The following is a 21,720-nucleotide window of genomic DNA, read 5'->3' on the forward strand; positions in this document are numbered from 1 at the left end:
TTATATTCTGCCATCTTTCAACAATGTGGCAGAAGATGGGAATGTGAGTTTTATAACTAGGATACTGTCTTCTATAGTGGTGCTGTCTGTCAGTTATGAATTATTATAAACTATTAGGCCAATCCCTGAGCTCCTCTGAACAACACAGGTGAGATGACAGTGTAAATCTAAAGGTGAGCGTGTTTTCTCCACAAAGCAATTATAAATTAATCCAGTGAAGAGTTTTTTGGTGGTGATTTTTTGCCACCACATTCCAACCACAGTCCAAGTTTATTCCAACTGGGTGATTACTTATTGGTCTGTTCAAAAGTTAAGTAACTACCTCCCTGAAACTCTTTGGTGATGCTTCCACCGAGCTTCTACCATTGTGGCAAAGCCCGTGTGCAAAGTTTTCAGACATGCTTGTCCTAGTTCTGAAGTAGCATGCACAATCAGCAAATAATAGCAACCCTCCAGCGTTGATAAATCACATCTGCTACCAATTTCCACAATTCCCTCCCTCTATTTTGCACTTCAGCCTTGGAACACCCACAAATGCATAAGCAATAAGGCAAAAGCACAAAGAGCAGCGGGCATCCAGATTGATCCATATTTTTTTCCAAGCGCAATTGCCCTGTGCGCTGTGTTAGTAGATCAGAAAACAATACTTTTGTGTTTCTTACTAGATTTGCGCAAGCACAAACCTGAAGTAGATCCGGGCCTAAACCTAAAACGAATATAGTGTCAGGAGATGAAAGACCTCAGTTAGGGTCTCTGCAGGTGTCAGAGATGAAAGAGGGCCAGAATAAGCTCAATAAAGAGAAGGATTCCTATGGAGAAGTGCAGAGAATGACCGCGTCCACACTCTGAGGTGTTCTCCTGTAACAGAGGCACACAGTAAACACACTTTTCCAGGGCAAACAAGTAATAGCATGTACATTAAATCGAGAGAGGAAGTTACACTGGCTGTGGTTTACTTACCCAGGCACTGTAGTCAAAGCAGGTAGCCGGGCCTTTTCGATATCGCGCGTTGCTCAGCACTTCACAGGGGTTCTCCTCCTGAACTGTTTGTTTTTGGTTAGGGAGCCAATAGTGACTTTAACTGCCACCCAAGATAGATGATGTTTGCACCCTTAGCAAAAATGAATAGCACTGTAATGTATCTGACTATAGAAAGGATACACTCTGTCCGGACCTGGGTCAGTCTCTCTATCTCACAGGAGCTGCAGGGGAGCGTCTCAGCCACCACAAACAGAAGGTTGGTGCTTTCTATCCTCTTTGCATGGAACAGCCTGTGGGACAGAGTCAGGCACAGTTAGCCGACTCCATTCTTACAGGTGTGAGCGTTGGGAGGAGTAATGACACGGGGCAAACCCATTCTGCTGACACGTCAAAACGCACCTTGAGCAGTTTCCGCAGTCCTGCAGCACATTGTACGAGTTGGTGGTGTTTGTAAAATAGAACTGACTTTGGATGGTCACACAGCTGCTTTCCTTGGTCTCAAACGCCTCTACTAGAGTATCGCCTGCAGCACAAACACAAATCTATGTGTAGTATTTCCACATAACATTTGTAAAACATTCTTGAGAAAAGGCTGTAATCCTATGACATCCATTAATTCATGCAGACGTTCCCGCACACAGATATTCTCTCATGATGCACAAACCAACCTGGGTAGAGCCAGCTGTTGTAGGCCAGTCCATACAGTAACTGCTGGATCACAGACCTAAGAGAGTGATCAGATTACACCTTGTGAGAGAGTGAAGCATATTCTGGAAACATCAACAAATAACAGCAAAAGCATGTCAAGGCTACAAGAACATCATGCTGAAAAAATGGGAGCGGCAGCTGTCAAGCACTAAAAAAAAAAAAAAAAAAAAAAAAAAAATCGCCTTCCTGGTGTCATTCCTGGTTTCACTTACAGTCTGGACACATTAAAAGGTTGTATTAAAGGGCACTTCACTCGCTCTTGATGTCATACTGTGCTAAGCGAAGTCTCACCATGCCACTGTTGATGTCCACCAGGCCAAGCTTAGCATGTCAGCGATGGAGGGCTGGAGCCGCCATGATGAGGAGGAGAGAGAGACAAGAGCGGAGCAGTTACAGATGAGTGGTGCCCATCATTTGAAGAGAAAATCTAAATTGTGCCATTATCTTAAATCTATTGAGTTGAAGCTCTTACCACAAAGATGCCTCTTGTTGCCGCTCCAGTGTGGCTGCTGCTGACTGGCTCACATGCAGACTGGTATTGGAATGACTGACGCCGGCTGTAGATGGAGTTGTTGTATAGTGCGTGCATCAAGTAAGGGTCCACATCACCAAAGAAGAGGCCTACCTGTGATCAAAAGAAAATAAAAAACAAGCATCAGTGAAACATTACCACAGGGTAGATTAACATAAGCTTTTCTTCTGCTTTCCACCATATGCTTCTTTCTCATCCAGATTGTTTCCGTTCCTAGATTTTTGTTTAATGAAATATTTAATTCATTTGGCCATTCAATGATAATTAAATTGCATTGAACAGAATTTAACTGAACTGAACTGAAGTGAGTCAAGATATTTCGAGCCGAGCTGACCTGAACTAAATTGAACTGAATTGAATTGATCCTCTAGTAGAAGCTGAATACTTTATTAAATAAGTAGGACATTTTTGCAAACAGCAAACATGAAACGCGATACAAGACACACAATAATAGTTACATCTATCAATACAAATTAGTCTGGACTGAGCAAAACTTTAGGAACTGAATCTTTGCAATATCTGATTGCAAATTGTAAAAAGGACTTTCAAAAATTTTCAGTAGAACATCTAAGCAGGACAAGGTGATCACTGAAAACACTTTGATAGTCCCTGAATGCACTTCATACACCAACAACGGTACAAGCTTTCTTAGAAATGTTGTTACCTTTGTTTTCATCATCTCTTTTAAAATCTCCTCGACAATATACTGTGGCACAAAAACAACACTAACCAGAATATTTTGGGAGAAAGTACACAGTACAAGGGCTTCTGGCTGACATGAAATAATCTCAGTTTCTTGAGAATTGGTAGTGTGACTCTGACACAGAAACCATCACACACAGGCCTTTACCTTTTTCCAGTGATCCCTCTGATTGGACATAACCAGGAACCCACCATCATCAATTAGATAGCAGAGAAGGTCCTAGAGACAACATGGCATGGTTAACATCAGGAGAGCTGTACACCCACTGTCTGCAGCAGCAGGTCTCAACCCGTTTAATGTCTTGGCACATTAACGTGAGACACAAAAATCCATCATAAAGGCCGACATGATCATACAAAAGGAGACGACAAAATATAAAGACCAGCTGGCAAGCAAGCAAAACTGAATAACTTGAGGGGAAAAGTATATATCTTCAGACAGGCTGACAGACTTTTATTACATTTATAGTAGTGAAGTTAATATAATATTTTGTTAGAGGACAATCTCACAAGGCACAGCTGAGCTCACACCACGACTTTGTCTGTCCCTCAGACTAGCATAATCTTAGATACACACAGGGAGGCAAATCTAGGCAGGATAACATGTATATAATGTAATTTTAGAGCATGGGTGAACCAAATCAAAACATTTTTATTTCAGTTATTATGTCAGCTTTTACATATGTGGCTGTCAAAAAAACGTAAAGTGGTAAAATTCACTAGATTCACTAGTTTCTGTGTATCTGTACTGGACATGGAGTCTCCTCCCACTGTCAGATTTAACACTCAGACTTCTTTTGTCACGTTAGAAAGCTGAAGACGATCTGCTGCTACAGTCTGGTTGTTGTGTTAATGCGAAAGCGAAATAAGAAATGTTCTTACATCAGTGTTCACTTCACAGTCCATCTCACAACTTCTGGATGGTCCACACTGTTTAATAAAATGTTTAATGAGACAATAATGTCACTTTTGTATACGTACATTCAGACCGGACTGAGTAATTAATGATCACTAGCAAACAGTGGCATGTTGCTGTACCTTGTGCGAGCCCTGGCGACTGTCTGACACGTTGCTGGCCAGGATCTTAAACTTGTCCACCCAGGCTTCTAAATCCAGCTTCACTCCCACCACTGTTACGTGTTGAGATTCACAGGATCAGAACAAAGAGAGCACAAAGAAGGCAAGACGAGAAGCAGTATATTAGGAAGAAGTAAGAGGACAAAGCAACCTGAGCTACGATTTTAGATGTATATTTTAGATTAAAAATACTGCTGGGAGGAATATCACGTCTCGTCATAAAAATGCATTCCTTACCTGCAGGTTTAAGCAGCTTGCCTCCTAAATTAACCTCTACAGCTGAACTAACCAGAATTCCAATAGTGCCATTTTCTGCGCCTACTGGATCATCCATGGCTGTTCAGAGGAAGAAAGTATGAAGCAAAACGTGATGAGAACAAATCTTTCACTTGTAAACTGGAGATTAGCCCATGTACTTAAGTCATACTGATCTCTGGGCTGAATTAATTCATTTAAAATTATGTTTAGTGACTTTGCAATTAACTATCATTATACAATCCTCTAAAATGGGGAGATCATTGTGATCACGTAATCAACATTTACAGTAAAGGGACATACAATAAGATGCGTATACATTGCTGCAGTAAATTGACTTTGCAATGCACCACAGGCCATCAGACTGTTACTCACAGGCTCTTGGTGGAGCTCTGAACATGTAGCCTCTATTGTCAAGGCTGCGTCGATAGTAATTGGAGTTGAAGGGTTCAGGATCCTCATCCCATGACTCAGCAGCCCTGTAAAAACACAATAAGACAAATTACTATATGTTTTCAGGAAAGGCATTGCTTAAAGACAGAATATACGTTGAGTCTACCAACAAAATGCTCTACTGTTAATAAAACGATATGAATCTGCACAGCCTTACTCACATGTTGGGAAAAACCCGTGTTACTCCACCATCTGTAGAGGCAAATACAGCCAGGAAGCCGTACCTGAAACACAGCATCTTTCTGTCAGTACTCAGTAATCAATAATCAATGTTCAGTTCTGATACCATCTAAATAGATTGCTGTTAGATTACTCAATGCTTCCTCTAAACATCTGAAAGGTATGTTTTGTGCATTTAATGACTGCCTTTCATACAGCTTTTACTAAACTAAAAAAAACCAATATATATATATATATGGTTCAATAATAGCTGAGGCCCACTCTTATGAATACTGCAATACCTCATTAAGGAGGATAATGGGTGTGTATATAGATTTATCTTTGTATGTATATTAAGCTGACTCACGAATTGAGATCCTTGTTCTTCCACACTCTGGAGGCAAGCTGCCCAATAATGCCAGAATCCAAAATCAGGTTGTGAATGAGGCCTTGGTCACCTGGGACACAAACAAGTAGGTAAAGTGACCTCCCATCTTTGGAGCAGCAGCAGACAGTGTAAGCCACTAAAAGCCATTAACAGACACAACTCACAGTCCTCAGATTCTGGCGTAATCTCTACCATGAGAGACAAGAAATTCTCCAAAAACTGGGTATTGTTGTCGGAAAGATGCAGACGCTTGCAGTATTCCCTGGAGAGAGAACAGAAAAACTGAGAACATTTCCTTTTTCACCATTTACAGAGAGAGAGAAAGAGAGAGACAGAGAGAGTGAGTGAGTGAGTGAGTGAGACAGACAGACAGACAGACAGACAGACAGACAGACAGACAGACAGACAGACAGACAGACAGACAGACAGACAGACAGACAGACAGACAGACAGACAGACAGACAGACAGACAGACAGACAGACAGACAGACAGACAGACAGACAGAGAGAGAGAGAGAGAGAGAGAGAGAGACAGAGAGACAGAGAGGGAGAGAGAGATCACCTAGGAGCCAGAAACACGTGTCCTGACGATTCAAAGGAGCTGGGCAACAAAGACTGCAAATCTGCAACAGAGAAATGGAGACAGAGAAAGAGAGAAGGAGAGAGAGACAGAGAGAGAGAGAGAGAGAGAGAGAATGCATTTTCAGCTCATCTCTACATTACATCTTTGTTAAACAGGCTGGACAGTTTGAAAGCTCTGTAGCCAGGTACTCACACTGGAGCTGCAGCATCACATCACTCAGGTCTGCCTGGACGTAGTATTCATTGTAGGGGGGTAATACCAAGCCAAGACTGCAGGTGGCAGTATCCCAAAAAGGAAGATGCATCAACAGGGGACCATGAAAAGAAAGAAATGAAGAGAGAGAAATGATCTTTTCAGTCCAAGTGAGAGTGAATTCATCTCTCTCCACCCAGTCCTCAACAGTCCACAGTCCATTTTGCTTATTATTTATCATTCCTACCATACCAACCACTCACCTGTAATCTGTACCATTGATAGGTGTCCAGGTGTAGCCCCTGTATGCCTCATCAATGTATTGCTACAATAAATGAAACATTTCACACTTCGTCAGTCAAAGTTAGAGGTGCAAAAGCTCAGTCCATAGAACAGCACTACAATTCACCACACTTTATACAACTCTTATTATAATTTATGTTGTAATAATTTAATAATCTTGAGCTATTACTTGTAGTCAGTTTTTCACCATGTGTGGAGTGGTATATCGCCAACATTTGAATTTCTGTTGTTGTAATACTTGTGTATTCATCTGTGATGAATTAGGTAAGAGATTAGGTCTCAATGCTGAACACATCGATAACAATCAAATGTGTGTCAGTGAACTAGATGTGAAGGCTAAGGCCCGACTGAAGTGGTGAAATGCATGAAGTGATTCAGAAAGAGCAGTTACTCGCCTCGTCAATTGACTTGATAAGGGTTTTGATCTGCATTTCGCCTGGTCTTCCGTCAATCATTTGTCGACGTATCTACAGTTTTAAAAAACAGAAAACAGTTTCATGGCCGTGTGAACTATGGGGCCTCAGTTACCTGCACAGAATATTGCACACAGGTAGGCAGCTTGTCCTCTGGGCAGATAATATTGTTCTGTTCACTGACCCAGCAGTAACTTTTACCATGATCTCAACAACAGAGAGGAACAGAAAATGCCTGAAACCAGAAACTCTCCAGGATCACTTGGCACTAAGTGCTCACCTCCTCTTTACTGCTGTCCTCCACCTCTGCATCAAGAAAGTCCAGTGTCACAGGCTCTGGCAGGTCATCCAGCTGAAAGAGACACTTATGTTAACATCAAACACATGCAAACATCAAACATGTACAATGGAATACGGGTGGAACAACACAGTAATTATTTAGACTATTTCTTAACCATCTGTGCTTGAAACCCAAACTTTTAATGGACCTATATTCCTGCCCCCTCACCCCCATTTTGAACTACCACAGTAGAAATAAAAATTTCTTTGGCAGGTTAAATATAGATCACCTTTGGCTGAAGGTTAGGGTGAAGGAGAAGATATCCATTTGGATCGATGGCAAATATGTATCCATTGGCTCCAAGCTGAATAAGACAGAGCACACCCAAAATAAGCACAGAGCGGTGGGGGGGGTGCAGGCAATGTGTCGGTCTGTCTGTGTCATCGTGCATCACAAGCAGAAACAAAGAAGTGAAATTGTGATTCATAGTGACAATAATGCGATACACTTACATTGTACCGTGGTGTCAGACGCTTTATCTCATCAAGATGAACATCAACTCCCATGACACCTAATATTAGCTGATTCTGGCAAGATAACAGCATCAATAAATAGTTTGGAGTAGACATTCAGTAGAAAAGTATACAGTGTTGTCATTCAACACAGCAAAATCCTGCCATTCAAAGGTTGTATTCACAAATACAGATAGATGAGTGCAAACTGACATGACAAATGACAAAATCATTACTTATGGCATTAGCTGCCTTTTCATGTTACTACACCTTTTGTACCTGTGAGTTTCCATCCATGGTGAGATTAAATACAGGCAAAGTCCCAGTTACCACCATCCCAAGACCCTATAAAGTCCAAAGACAAAGGCCCAAACCATATAAATAAAACATGAGGCCTATTTTTTTCAGTGTGTATTTATGTTTAATGCCTTTACTATATTTGATCCAATACATCGTTATATTTAAAAGAATGTCAATCTATAGGAATGGGGTCACGTAATCTCACCAAGGCATCCTGATAGACATTGGTCCACTGAACCTGCTTGGCAACGCTGCCGGCCAGGACCATGGGGCGGCCCAGCACGTCCAGGTACTCCTGACAACACACAGGAATACATGACAGACTGCAGCTTCAAAACAACCAACAGCTTCAGGGTGCGGAAAAACAGGTGCACAAATATGTGGAACTAGATGTTTCCACAGGATCAGTGCCACAAGGAAAACTAGAAACAGTGGATGGGGAGCAGCTGTGTCAGAGGCACTAGACAAACCCACCTGGGTGTTAATCCGTATTGCACAGATGGAACGGATCTCAAAATAGTAACCTGGCAAGCGAGGAAGAAAGATGGCAAACAGAGAGAGAGAGAGAGAGAGAGAGAGAGAGAGGGAGAGAGGGAGAGAGAGGGAGAGCATGTGTGAGAGAGATGCTACTGATATACACAGAAACAGAGCTCATCAATATTCCAGATTTTACTAGATGTTACTAGAGCAGTGACTCAGCCACTTACATCCTACAGAAATGAAGCTTAAAGGGGAAGACCACTCAATTCTAAAATTCAGTCAAACTCACTTAAAAGCTGGAACACAAAAAAACACATTTCCCATCGGGATTGGATCTGCTTCATTGAAAAAAAGAAAAACATGTTTGTGGATACATCTGTCTGAGCTTTAAAAAAAAAAAAAAAAATAGCCTCTAGCTACGTCCAGTATTCAATGCAGTAACAAGTTTCTAAAACTTAACATGTTTCTTAACACTTGCAGTAATTAATTAGAAATTAACAGTAAAATTTGGTTGATCTTCCCAAGGTGCTGAGATGACCCAGGCCATAATCTTCAATAGCAAGTAACACAGAATATAAACTTCAACCAAAATCCAAGGACTGCATGAATCATCAGGTTAATTCAGTTATTGGAAGTGTGTGGACCAGCAGGGGAATACTGACATTACTTTGTTGTACTTTGCGATAGGTGAGTTTGAGGGAAAACAGGAAGGCTAACATGTTCCTCCACTACCCACCAGCCAATAGCAATCGGCACACAGCTGATTGACAACTCCGAGCACAGAGCTCCTGCTGTAAAGTTTACCTCAATTGGTCAGATGTCCAAGCCACTAAATTTACTTTGAAAACACTGTGGTCTATAAACTGCCTGTTTGTGCTAGTTCATTTGCTCATTGTTTATATTGTGTATATTTCAATTCATGAGTTTTAAGTAGACTCATGTTTCAAAGTGCTAATTCCAGCGATGTGCTTGAGATGAGTGGCCTATTCAGAGAGAGATGGAAATGAATGCGATAATCTGGTGCTCTAAAAATACATGTGCTCACCTAGTGTTGTTGCTTTACACATGGCAGGACTACCCAACCATTATCTAAAAGTGCTTGTTCGTGTTACTTTTAACAATGATCTTGTTTGGAAATGGCTCCAAAAATAATGCCACTTCAATCTGCTTCTGACAGCACATGGAGGATTTGAGAAGCTGGGCTCTGTACATTATTTTGTAGTAATGCTACAGAACCAGGAACTGTAATCTTTTCTTGTGAAAACCTTTTATATTATTACTATTTAAATAAACTGGGGCCATTCAATTTGTATTATGTAATATTATAATACTACAGTATGTGATATTGTGAATAGTGAAATTCAGTTATATTTCCATTTTACAGTGGAACAATTTCTGAGTCCACTGCACCTGAGAGAGAGTTGTACACAGTGACCATCATCAGGTGAAATAATCCCATAGAAACTCCAACTCACCTTTATTGGTGCATGCAATCCACTGTAAGGGTGTGACATCATAGTTGTGCTGACCTACAGAGAAGGTAAATACTCGAACCTGTGGGGAGGGAAATTGAAAGAATGAAACATTTGGTATCAAAGGGTGAAGCAGCCAGACGGCTGAACCGTGCTCAGAAGAAACCAACCGTTTTGTTGGGCCAGTTGTATTGCACAAAGATATCCTGAGCTCTGTCCTCTCCTCCATCAGTAAACAGCATGATTATTTTATTGCAGTTCGCCCGCGGGACATTTGTCTTCTACAAAAAAATGAAATAGACGAGGAAATGAATGAGCGTTGTATAAACGAGGAAAGTGGGCACCATAATGACAGTTGGGTTGGTCAATAAGTGAACAGTGTGTGGCAACCTTACTATTGACATAATCACCACAGGCTCTAGATCAGTGTGTCATTTACATTTAACAGCTGGTTGAAGGCAAAATGAAAGCCAGACTTGTAGTCAGTGGTGCCTTTAGCCTGCATCTGCTGCACTGCGTCTTTGAAGATCTTTTTGTTGCGCACGTTAGCCTGGACTAGGTGCCTGAAGCAAGGAACCACAGCCTCTGCCTTCTCGTTAAACTGAAACACAGCAGAAGACAGGGTCCGGGGCTCAGAAATGAAAATAATTAAGGACACGAGCAGAACAAAGCAAAGAGAGAAAGACAAGAAATGATAACGAGTCAGACACCAATAGAATGATAAGTGAGATGAATCAATAAGCGCAGCAGATTCCCACCCTGGCCACGTTGACATAGTCATCGTCAGACAGCGTGTCGAGCATCTCCATCACTGACGCCTTGATCAGTTTCAGGGTGAGTCCACTGACACTGCCACTCCTGAGGGGTGACACACTTCAGTATTAGCCCAGTCACATGCTCAGACACATTCAGTATAGGCAAGAGCAAGTGTAAACAAATAAATATTACACATCGTGCGCACAAACATAAGCCCGTAAATATAATATGAATCTGTTGTTTTTTTGGCCCATTGTTTATCCAGTATTTCTTCACTACAGTATGTGAGTAATAATACAGTTAAAGGATGATGCACCATAAGAAATTATACACGACAGAATTTTTTCATTATATAAGCAGCACAACTGCAAATAAAGCAATTGAAACCATATTCTTTAAATCTCATTCAGACCAGATTGTGTTTCCTTGTTCTTAAATGTTGAACATGATGAGCAAAGCAGCCATCAGTAGCATCATTGCCATTATGCTTCATGTTGATGACAGGTCAAACTTTGCTATTTTTCCTATTCAACTCTATCGAAGTGGAGCCAATGAATGACCCATTATCACCACGATGCATGGCAACCGTGACGAATTATGATGAATTACTCACACATCAACCAGAATAACCATATCTTTGGGGGATGAGGCACCCTGGATGTACCTGTAACACAGAAAGAAGATGCAACAACTCTCTAAATGAACTGGACATATTGTAGAACTAAATGTGAAAAAAAACAAAAAAAAAACAAAAAACAGAATACGCAGTATACTGTACCAGGGCCTCCTCCTAACATCATAGAGGTCGATTTTATCAGGAGCTCTCCAAGGTGTGGCTGTAGAAATAAAATAATGTGTTTCCCTCATACATATCATGTTTCAGTTTTCATCTCGGTCCATTTGAAACAACATCATCTTATTTCCCATGTCATTTTAGGACCTACCTGGGTAGTAGCGGGTGACTCCTGTGGCGCTCCCAAAAGCCTGCCACAGGAGAGACGGATCCTCCCGGCTGTTCTCCATGAAGACCTTCTCCAGCGCCTGCGTCCAGTTCAACTCATTCAGAATTACTGGAGCTGATGGGAAAATAGTTACGAATTCATGGATACACACCTTCAAACATGTAGAATAATTGCTATTAAATCCCATTTGTACATTTGACGTTGTTCCAGGCTGTTGAGCAAAAAAGAAAACCCAAAAAAACAATCACAATCAGTACCAAATCCACTTACCTCCTTTATAAATGTCTGTGGGGATCTGAACAGCTGTGTAGGAGTAGTTGACATTGTTTTTGAAGTTTGGATCATAAACAAACTCCAACTTGATATGGGAAGGATTTTCCATCTCCCCATCTCCATCCATGGAATACTATGTGAACATGAGAAAGCATGCACTTCAGATATACTTTAATTTTGTTTGTCAGTATTATTATTATACATTGTATTATTATATTTTGTATTATACACTTTGCCAGTTTTTAAAAGTTCATTACAATGTTAATTTCAACAATTTCTTCCTATTTCTATGTATTTGTCCCCGACTCACATAATCCAGCTCTGCCTTGGAGTCATAATATGCCATATCCAGCTCCTGAAAAAAACAAACAGATGTGGATATGTGGATGCTGCAACGGTCACAACCTTGAATCAATATGAGGAGTTGTAGTCTTACCAACAGGTCAAATCACCTTTTGGACAACAGGGAGTATATTTCAGCAACCTTTTCAAGGATGATGGCTATATTTCATATTTTCCACTTTTTATCTAGTGTTTCTTAATACAGACTTGCAACACCTTTGTCCATTATAAGGTGACTTTCATCCTTTTGGGTATTGAAAAGTTATGAAATCGATCAACAAGGCCACAAATGATCTAGTATACTCTAGCTAATTACCTGTATCTAGAGTGTAGTTTGACTGAGCATCATCATCATAATCATTTCCATAGTCATCATGTCTCATGGAAAATACTGTATGTGTCAAAAATTGGATATTTTTCTTGGTTGTTAATTTTGCCCATCTATCAATATTCCTCTGAAGTTTGGTAGAAGTATAAAAACTGGAATTTAATATTTCTATTTAGGAGAGACTTTCATTGAGGGACTTCTGCTGGCTAATGCATGGCAAGTGAAACGTTAAGTAGCAGTTAAGACCATGAAGAGATTCACGGCTCCAGGGAAGGATGAGGTTGTGTGGGAGGATGGGGTTAAAGCCACAGGCCCAGTCCCACTTTGTTGGGCTAATGAGGCAGACCAAGTGGAAAAGCGGAATGCCAATGTCTGTGGGACTCAACAGCGGCTCCCGGCTGAGCGCGCTCAGTTGTCTTTTTCAGCTGGCCCAGCACTGTAGGACCAGCTCATCCTCAGCCTGGCCTGGTGTTCTGTCTCAGGCCGTACATTTGGATACACAGTGCTTGAGCCATACACATCTGGCTATTTACACCAGTTATTAAATTTGCTTTTGTTATATTCTCAGTATGTTGAAATGTGTTGAAAACTTTTGGTCTTCATTATTTCATTATTTTTAGTTTCACTATTTGACTCTCAATTGATGTTCAGAATTCAATTTAGTAAGAAAATAGAAAAATGTCCTGGACAACAACATTAGCACAGAAGAACTAGCTGCAAAAAAAATGAAGGTCACATACTCGAGTGCAGTAAACTCGGAGTACTCCAGTGTTGTACATCTAGATTTGTCAATGACTGCCGTACTGTCGACATTCAAAGCAATCAAAACTGTTGCCCACCCATTATTGTGCATAAGGTTAAACATGGTAACATGGTGTACTTTTCTGTCAGTTACTCCAAGAATGTGAAAAACTGTTGTGCAAAAAGAACTTTTTTCACTCCACTGCTCCAATATTTTTGCCGAAGGCATGAAAAGACATTGAAATACTTTGGAGACACCACTACTCAAGAAACACAGTCAAAACAGTACTATAAACAAGGCTGGTCAAGAACTTAACACAGCAATGGGAAAGACGTATCTACACAAGCACCAAATATTGAGTGAGTTTGTTGAATTTATTGCAGTAAAAGGAGGTGTTAAGTACCTGGTGCCAAGAATCTTGTCCAAGCTTTATAATTAATAATAATAATACAATATACACAAATGCAATTGTTTGTGTATATACACATGGGGCATATACATGTACAGGGGTGTCAATAATGCTGACTAGATATATATGTACAATATAAAAGATTAACAACTCACAATCATTAATCTCAAACATGTTTATCCTATGTTTATGTTTATGTTTATGTATGTGTCATGATCTTTCACTCAGCATTGCCGGTGCGTCATTTGAACTCTGAATGTCATGCTGTTTAATATTTTAAGCTTTACCTTGATTCCATCCTGCCACAGATGCTCTCGCTGGAGTCGCTCCGCCTCACTGGCTAACCTCTACATGTTGAAATGACACAAAAATTCAGATTAGCTCTATCAAGGGGAAAGAACAATGTGAAGGTAGGTTCTGTAGAGATCATGAAGGGTTAGTAATTCATAATTATAATTACTTGTGTTTGTTTAAACCTGCATTGTGTGCCAGATGAGAAGAATTCAGACAGTGTCAGGAAAGGTGTCAATGACTTTCAAATACTTTTCTGTGACTGTCTAAACTTTTGTTTTATGAGGTAATGCCCAGACATCTTGTGCCTGTCTAAGGGATAAAACCAACCATAAAAAATATATTAAAAAAATATAAAATTAAAGGTCATAGAAAAAACAGTAATGTCATTCTCAGTAGGACCATCAACATGACAGATCATCTGTGCATTCCATGCAATCTATATAACTATAACTATAACTGATAAGAACAGTTCTTTTGAGGGGAATAAATGAAAAATGTATATATTTATTTATTTAAATGAAGAAAGAGACTTACATCAAGGGCTTTGCGCTTCTTAGCCAGGAGCTTCTCTATATCAGAGGCGACTTTCTCCACAATCTCTCGGGGTTGATTCTTCACCAGACTAAACTGCCTTCTTTTTTCGTTGTATATCTGTAAATTGTTAATGTACATTGTTAAAAATGTAAGAGCAATAACAGCAGCAAAGTCATCCTGTAATGTCCATTCCTGCTGAGCACATCTCTTCCTTTGATAATGCTGATCATTTGCAAAACCAAATCCTCTTTAAATTTGAATATTAAGGACATAGAGGAACTAGATTGTCGTGTTTGCACTTTAATTCAAATCTACATGCATTTCTTTTCACACAGTCTAGTCGCGTATTTTCACTGAAGAATCACAATACTTGAGTTTCTAAATGACATAGCCTCCATCTGAAAAGTCTGGCACCTCCTCTTACAAAATGAAAGCTACTATGAAAGAAGAGCGTTCTAACATTCATTAAGTTTGCTTGCTTTCTTAAGACCTTTTACAAACAAGATGAAGATCATTTTTGAAACAATGATTAATGAACTGCGGGTAACAATTTTCCTTGAAAACAGATACAGAGCATTTTGGAATGAAAGTCAAGTCAAGTCAAGTCAAATTTATTTGTAGAGCACATTTCATACAGAAAGCAACACCATGTGCTTCACTACATGTATAATAAAATAAAATACGAACATGCATATCATCATACATAAAAACATACAAACATACGCATGCCCACATGCGGAGGACATAGATAATTTAAAGTGCATATAAATTCAGGTAAAACAGGAGCAGACATTTGCTCTGAAAAAACCACAAAAAAAAAAACACGCAACATTGGTGTGTTATGTCAAAAGACCTAGTTAAAAACAACAGTAAAAATAAATGTTTTAAGTCTACTTTTAAAAGAACTAAGCATTGGGGCATCTCTAATGTCACTTGGCAGGGCATTCCATCTGCTTGGAGCATAAAAACTAAATGCAGCTTCTCCAGCTTTTTTGCCTCTGTGGCGGCTACATGCTGTAAGTCACTGATCAAACCAAGGCATTCAAATACTTTGGGTACATAAAAACACTTGCCAGTGGGGCAGATGCTCCTCTGAGACTTACTTATCAGCAGGGAAATTTACCCCAGTTTGATACTTGAATGTGTTAATTGTGGGCCAACAACATAACAATATAACAGAAAGTAGCCCTAACCCTGTCTTTATCCAATAATGTAAAGGACCAGGTGGTGTGAGTTAAGGAGCGCCAGGCTGAATGATTAAGAGGTGAGGGCCACTTCAAAATCCTGCTAGATGGGCCAGTTGCTGCTGGGACACTCAGCTTTATCTCCTCTACCAATAATATCTTTCAGTGGTGCGCAGCAGCCGGGGCCCTGGCAGCATATGATAAGAAGTAAGATGCAAGTTTATTTTAAGGTGCAATAAAAAACTGCCTGAACAACGATAAACACTGCTTGTAGGCGGATGGATGATTTTGCTTTATACTCACACCAATTAGTCATAGTATCAAATAGTACCAAATAGTGTGTTATGGGCTATTTTTCAGCAAAACCCTAAAAATCAACAGTTGAATTTTAGTGTTATTATATGATGCACTCTATTATGAGGTAAAATAACTGTTTTCCCTTTGCATTCAATGCTGACTTGGGTCTAGAATCAAGAGGCAAAAACCTCCAGCAAATTAACAGAGCCAGATCCATCCAGATGATGTTAGTAACGCTCTAAACGGTCTTCCCCAGAGGGCTATAAGTTAAATTAGACCACACATGAAAACACAGTTAACTTCAGAGGAACTGAAATATGGTCTTGCTATGTCCTCACATTTCCTACAACTAGGAATGTTCAGTTTTGTTTCTAATTTTTTATAATTTTTAACTTAAAAACAGGCATCGGATATCATTATAAATGCATCAACCCATAGTGCGAAGAGGCATTTTAAAACAAATATTTCCAACATGGTCCTCAGTGTCAGGATAATAAATTAAATGACAGCCAAAGATTTAATCAAGGACTTGATGAATATGCAGGATAGATTTTAGACAAATTATTATCTTGGAACGTTGTTGACACTTACATTCTTTCATTAGCACTACAGTGAAGATAAACTTGCTATTGGGAACATTTTAATGGATTGTATCACTCCTTTGCATTCCGCATTACCATATAATGAGAGTTCCATATCATTAATCCTTTTTATTAACAAGTTTGATGATGCAGCTTTGTTGAATACTCAATACTGATTGGCCAACGAACGCATTCTGAGGTCCGTTACTTCTGAATAACAGACTGCCGTTTCACATCGAATCATATCTCTCCTCAGTCAAGAAGTCCGGCCGAAATTGTTTACATCGCCATGTGGATGTTAGCTACAGACGTTTATATGATTGCAGTCCTGATATGGAGCAAGCTTGTGAATTACTTCAGCTGGTAAAAAATAATTTTACATCAATATTTCATGTCTCATCCACTTCACACAGGTGTCTTAATTCACCCTGTCAGGGCTTATTTTGCCATGATGACGAGCTCCCTGTACATCATCCCTTACATATTCCCCACATTATTATATATATATAACTTCAAAGTCTCGACCCTTATAGTGTGTAGTTAGGAGGTAAATGCATTCTCACAACAAGTGTAGAACTCCAAAATTCTGCATGGAAATTGCTGTATGTATATTTGTGAGTAAACACTTATAGATCTAGTCCCAGGTTGCAAACCACTGGTGTCAAAGTAATTTTTGGCTATTTTTTCCTCTGGTTGAGCTCTAGTGCCTACATTACAACTAGAATGAGATATGCCAGGGTACGAGAGACCTACACTAAGACAGAAAGCCCACTGCCTAGTGAGTGTTGCCAGCAGACTCAATCAACCCCATGAGGAAAGATGTCACAGACCAGATGAAGACAGGAGGGGAGTCAGTGACCTGGATGAGAACATTTTGCAAATCTCATATGCTGTACGATGGCCCTCATCCAATAAATGAAAACACTGACTTTATGGAATGAGCTGTAAAGGATACCTAGAGATAATTTTGTGTACCAGACATCCCTCAAGTTGTGAAATGACCACTCAAACCATGCTTTATTTGCCCAGGCCGACATCTTGCCTTCCATCTCTCACAGATGGAGACACACAGTAATAAAACAGGGTGTTACTGTCAACTGTATGCTGTCTGTGAAGAACAGTCAGGATAATGATGTACTACTGAAGATGGCTTTGACACAGAATAACTTTGTGACTAATATCTTGTGCAACAAAATAAATGATTTATCACAAAAATAAGGTTGTACCAAGCTCTTGAACATAAACTGTCCATTGTACCGACTTTTGAAAGATGCTTTGAGCCCAGCAATACTGTAAGTGTGTACCGACAAAACCCGATGTAGAGTTATATCATAGAGGCCACAAAAATCATCTGCAACTAGAAAATTGTGGTTTTTGACATTTATTGTGTAAGGAAGATGAGCGTTCTTTACTTTAAATTGCTTGCATTTCCCAGATAAAGAGGATTCTACTGAGGCTATTACTGTGCATCGCAGGCTGAGTGGAACTATCTCTCTAGCAGATCCAGATCATTTCAAGCACACTGAGGGATTATCGGTGAATGAATGAAAAAGTGAGTCTAACATCTTAGCATTACTGCAGGCTGCCTGACCATCTGCTCTGCTGTGACACAAACAGAGAGGACACGTGCCACGACCAACAGCCTCTGCTCTCCGCTGAGGACACGCCCACACATAGCTTTCCAGAGCAGGACACTCTTGCCCCCTACAGATGATCTTAAGTCTTGTTATTTGGTATTTGCCTGTTCAGGGACGACCCCGCCACCTGTTACAGTGAGGAAGTCGCTCCCAATCACAACTCATGGGGCAGGTAAGTGATAATATTTTATATAGCTGCTGGTATAAAATGCACTCCGAACAACTCATTGAGAACTTCATAGGAGCGTTCATGAATACAATGTCTCACAGCTTCATAACACACATTGTCACGGCCAATGCTGAGCATTGTTTTTCAGTTAAAATCACAATTGCCATGAAGGCTTTTATTTTGAAATATTTACTGTTCCACTGTTATGTCACAAATAACACAAGCATTACACCTCATAAAAGCTAAAATAAGGACTGAATCGGTATTCATAAATGTAGCTGCTATGAAGGTCATGAGTTCATGAAAAATGTTCCTAGGTATGCTGAATCTAAATGCTGCAGGCAAACTCCTCCACTCTTGTAATGTGTGCAAGAGTGAGATTCATAATTATAGCAAACAATACACAAATTGCCAGCGACATGCAGCTACAACATCCAAAAAACAGAGCACACATCCTCAAAACTGGTGAATACAGAGGCCACTAGAGTTTTATATCTATCCAGGGAAAACAAAGGATTGTGTTATTTGTTGTTTATGGCCCTGCAAGGAGCCCCATAAAATCATGATGAAAAAAAAAACAGAAACAAAAAGGTTTATATGAGGCCGAATGTAATTGTTTTCTTGTCTTCTGTTGCTATTTAGCTTTAGCTCTTAAGCTTTATGGATTTAGAGCAGCAGCAGCAACAACAATTTTTCACACTGACCTTTCCGCTCAGTGCACTTCTTAGTATGATTTTATGCAGCAATATGATAATGAATAGGAACTGTATAGCATCAGCAGAGAGCTACACACTCACCCCTTTCAACTGCTGAGCTCCAGTGATGTGCTGAAAGACTCTGTCAATCTCCTGCTCGATACGCCTGGCCCAGTGCATTATCCTGTGGATAAACATTACAGGTTGATTCTCACAGAATAGAAACAAAAGAATAAGATCGGGTGTGCGTGGTTCCATCTGAGTAAACAGTGATGTTACAGCAAAAATAGCTCTAATCTATTCATGGGTTTAAGCACAAATCACAATAAGATGCTTTATGTAACATCAACTACAGTACAAATTACATTGTTTTCTTAATGCAAACAGTTTGTATTAAAAATTCATAAGACAACTGTGTTTTGAAAAATTGGAAGATTACTTTCTGTGCCAGCCCTGAACAGTATTGTTTCAGTAAGTATTAAATGTATAGTAACTGTGCTTCCACACTGCGAGCAACACAATTTCATTTCCCATGAAGCTGAGCCGACGTGTGGACAGACAACTTGACAGCTGACAAAGTTGGCCATGGCTGAACCTTACACGGTTACTGACCATCAACAGCCAATCAGATTTCTGCGCTTCCTTGTTTTCCTACCAATGTGATTTTGTTTGACGAACAAGAACAAAATGGACAAGAAGTTGATTACAGCCATTCAAAGCTTCCCACTTCTCTACAACTTTGATTTGAAAGACTACAGGAAGAACCGTCTCAAAAACGATGCTTGGAGAACGGTTGCATCAGGTGCAGTTGCGCGGTTGCAATTTTTTCTGTTTATTTGTCTGTCCTAATTATCTTTGTTAACTATCTAGATGATATAATGTTATGAAAGGCAATACCAAAGCAGTGAAAAATACAAAAATACAAGACTACTACATAGATGCAATCGGAGCTTCTCGCACCGCCCACATAATAGATTATGTATTCTGTCTCTCAGGATAGAGAGACTCATCAACACTATGCTCACTGTGTGTACAACCAGCAAGGCAATTCATGAGCACAGGCAGTCCTCTATTAACATGCACTGTATTGTCACCATTGTGTTCTTTGGCTACAAGCAAGGGTGCCAACTTTTAACACAGGATAATACAAGACAATTCATTAAATGGAGGGGGCTGTACATGTATGTACACTACTCGACTATCTCTGGGCATAACTTTCTATCTCTCTCACAGTCAAAAACAGAGATATGGCTTGAAGCTGTGATGTAATTAACATGTAAATTCTGAAGCTGTGCCATAGACTTTTAACTAAGAAGTGGGTATTCGTTTTGTTGAACCACAGAGTGTTTATCCTACAGTAGTGTCATCAGTCCTGAACCAGAAAATGTACTCTTAACCCCAGACAACCCCACCGGGTGCTCTTACAGTCACCTTTAGCAGAGAACAAATACCTGAACCTGTGTTGTTACAAAGCTCTAGAGCTGCTCCATGGAGAATGAAATGGAAAATATGGTTTGTCACCGTCTTTGGAAAAGTCAGTTCAAGTTTTAGTTCAGTTTTCTTGTTCTGGGAGAGTGTTGTTCATATTCAAATAATATTTAGACTGTCTTAGACAACAGGTATAATACCAATTCTGAAATGTTGCAGTTTCCACTTCAACACAAACTATGAATCTACTGTATTCTTTACCTGGCTACTATAGACTGCATGCTGGACACGTCACTCACTGGATACTGTGCATCCAAACACCAGAGATGGAAAGCATTTACCTGCCATCTTTCCTCATCTTTCTTAATTTCTCATCCTATCAATTAGTTTTGTTTAGGTTTTATATGCAGGACAATTATCTATGTGATGTAAAAAAGATGTCAACTTCAACGGAGAATTCACAACCTCCAGTGAAGCCACATGGGACACCAGCGACACCAGCAATTATCCACCATCTACCAGCGATGTATCGGCAGATGTGGTGCCAGCAGGTAATTACCCCCTGGCCTACACAAACATGATCCAATAGATTGTGGTGGCATTAACAAGGATGCACAGATTGTTAAAGGGCCTAATTTGACAAATTAGAAATTCAATGAATCAATGAATGCGAGCGCATTCTTTAGTCTGCATTTGGATGAGATGTGGATTTTGTTTTGCGTGCCTTTTTATATTCGACCCAGAAAGGAACAAGTCAACTTCTTCCACTTGTAGATTTAGTGTTTGGGTACATGAGCAAGAGTGGGTGGCCAAGCAGGAGGGATCTGAGTATGTTTGTGTGGATCTCCAGAACCGCAGAGAAAGGGCAGACAGATTGACTACGAATTTAGTTCCAAACAGAATGCCAGTATTGAGTTAATCTACATACTTATGGGGGTAGTTACTGTTATTAACTTCTGATCTGAACACAGACTTGCTTTTGCATCACATTTGTATTACATGGGTTTGCTATAGAGCTACGTAGTCATTTGACCCATTTGTTAGAGAACACATTGCACGCTTTGGAAATGCTGGGCGTGGCAATCCATCGTTCTTGCCAGTAGCAATCTATAGTGAAATTGTGCAGCCAATGGGAGGAAATGTTTATTCTGAAATCGTAAACCAAGTCAAAGAGGCAAAGTATTTCTCTATCAGTGTAGTCTCTACCCCTGACAGTTCTCATATTGATCAGCAGATTGTCATAATGTGCTGTGTTTCACCAGCAGGGCCCAATAGGGCGGCGTTTCATGAATTTACTCA

General features: G+C 40.0%; 1 protein-coding gene across 1 annotated transcript in view; it reads right to left on the minus strand.

The window, feature by feature from the left end:
- Window positions 1-762: 762 nt before the first annotated feature.
- The window catches only part of cacna2d2b (calcium channel, voltage-dependent, alpha 2/delta subunit 2b), a 29,730-nt gene continuing 8,772 nt past the window's right edge, over window positions 763-21,720 (minus strand). Inside the window, exons 2-38 of the mRNA XM_071532110.1 lie at window positions 19,096-19,177; window positions 14,431-14,547; window positions 13,890-13,949; window positions 12,092-12,136; window positions 11,779-11,914; window positions 11,491-11,622; window positions 11,325-11,382; window positions 11,160-11,210; window positions 10,549-10,648; window positions 10,230-10,391; window positions 9,961-10,071; window positions 9,794-9,872; window positions 8,313-8,362; window positions 8,044-8,133; window positions 7,818-7,883; window positions 7,539-7,613; window positions 7,316-7,390; window positions 7,027-7,098; window positions 6,729-6,800; window positions 6,294-6,355; window positions 6,031-6,107; window positions 5,818-5,878; window positions 5,420-5,517; window positions 5,235-5,325; window positions 4,870-4,932; window positions 4,631-4,734; window positions 4,238-4,336; window positions 3,962-4,053; window positions 3,806-3,853; window positions 3,072-3,143; window positions 2,162-2,314; window positions 1,981-2,033; window positions 1,650-1,705; window positions 1,381-1,504; window positions 1,162-1,271; window positions 961-1,043; window positions 763-858 (exon numbers count right to left, since the gene is read on the minus strand). Coding sequence (XP_071388211.1) covers window positions 763-858; window positions 961-1,043; window positions 1,162-1,271; window positions 1,381-1,504; window positions 1,650-1,705; window positions 1,981-2,033; window positions 2,162-2,314; window positions 3,072-3,143; window positions 3,806-3,853; window positions 3,962-4,053; window positions 4,238-4,336; window positions 4,631-4,734; window positions 4,870-4,932; window positions 5,235-5,325; window positions 5,420-5,517; window positions 5,818-5,878; window positions 6,031-6,107; window positions 6,294-6,355; window positions 6,729-6,800; window positions 7,027-7,098; window positions 7,316-7,390; window positions 7,539-7,613; window positions 7,818-7,883; window positions 8,044-8,133; window positions 8,313-8,362; window positions 9,794-9,872; window positions 9,961-10,071; window positions 10,230-10,391; window positions 10,549-10,648; window positions 11,160-11,210; window positions 11,325-11,382; window positions 11,491-11,622; window positions 11,779-11,914; window positions 12,092-12,136; window positions 13,890-13,949; window positions 14,431-14,547; window positions 19,096-19,177 — 3,175 coding nt within the window. The remainder of the gene's footprint in view (window positions 859-960; window positions 1,044-1,161; window positions 1,272-1,380; window positions 1,505-1,649; window positions 1,706-1,980; window positions 2,034-2,161; window positions 2,315-3,071; window positions 3,144-3,805; window positions 3,854-3,961; window positions 4,054-4,237; window positions 4,337-4,630; window positions 4,735-4,869; window positions 4,933-5,234; window positions 5,326-5,419; window positions 5,518-5,817; window positions 5,879-6,030; window positions 6,108-6,293; window positions 6,356-6,728; window positions 6,801-7,026; window positions 7,099-7,315; window positions 7,391-7,538; window positions 7,614-7,817; window positions 7,884-8,043; window positions 8,134-8,312; window positions 8,363-9,793; window positions 9,873-9,960; window positions 10,072-10,229; window positions 10,392-10,548; window positions 10,649-11,159; window positions 11,211-11,324; window positions 11,383-11,490; window positions 11,623-11,778; window positions 11,915-12,091; window positions 12,137-13,889; window positions 13,950-14,430; window positions 14,548-19,095; window positions 19,178-21,720) is intronic.

Source organism: Centroberyx affinis, unplaced genomic scaffold (genome assembly GCF_046629955.1).
Source record: "Centroberyx affinis isolate AG114_WGS23_722 - 3 ecotype Tasmania unplaced genomic scaffold, CSIRO-AGI_Caff_v1 ptg002163l_1, whole genome shotgun sequence".
Classification (NCBI taxonomy): Eukaryota; Metazoa; Chordata; class Actinopteri; order Beryciformes; family Berycidae; genus Centroberyx; species Centroberyx affinis.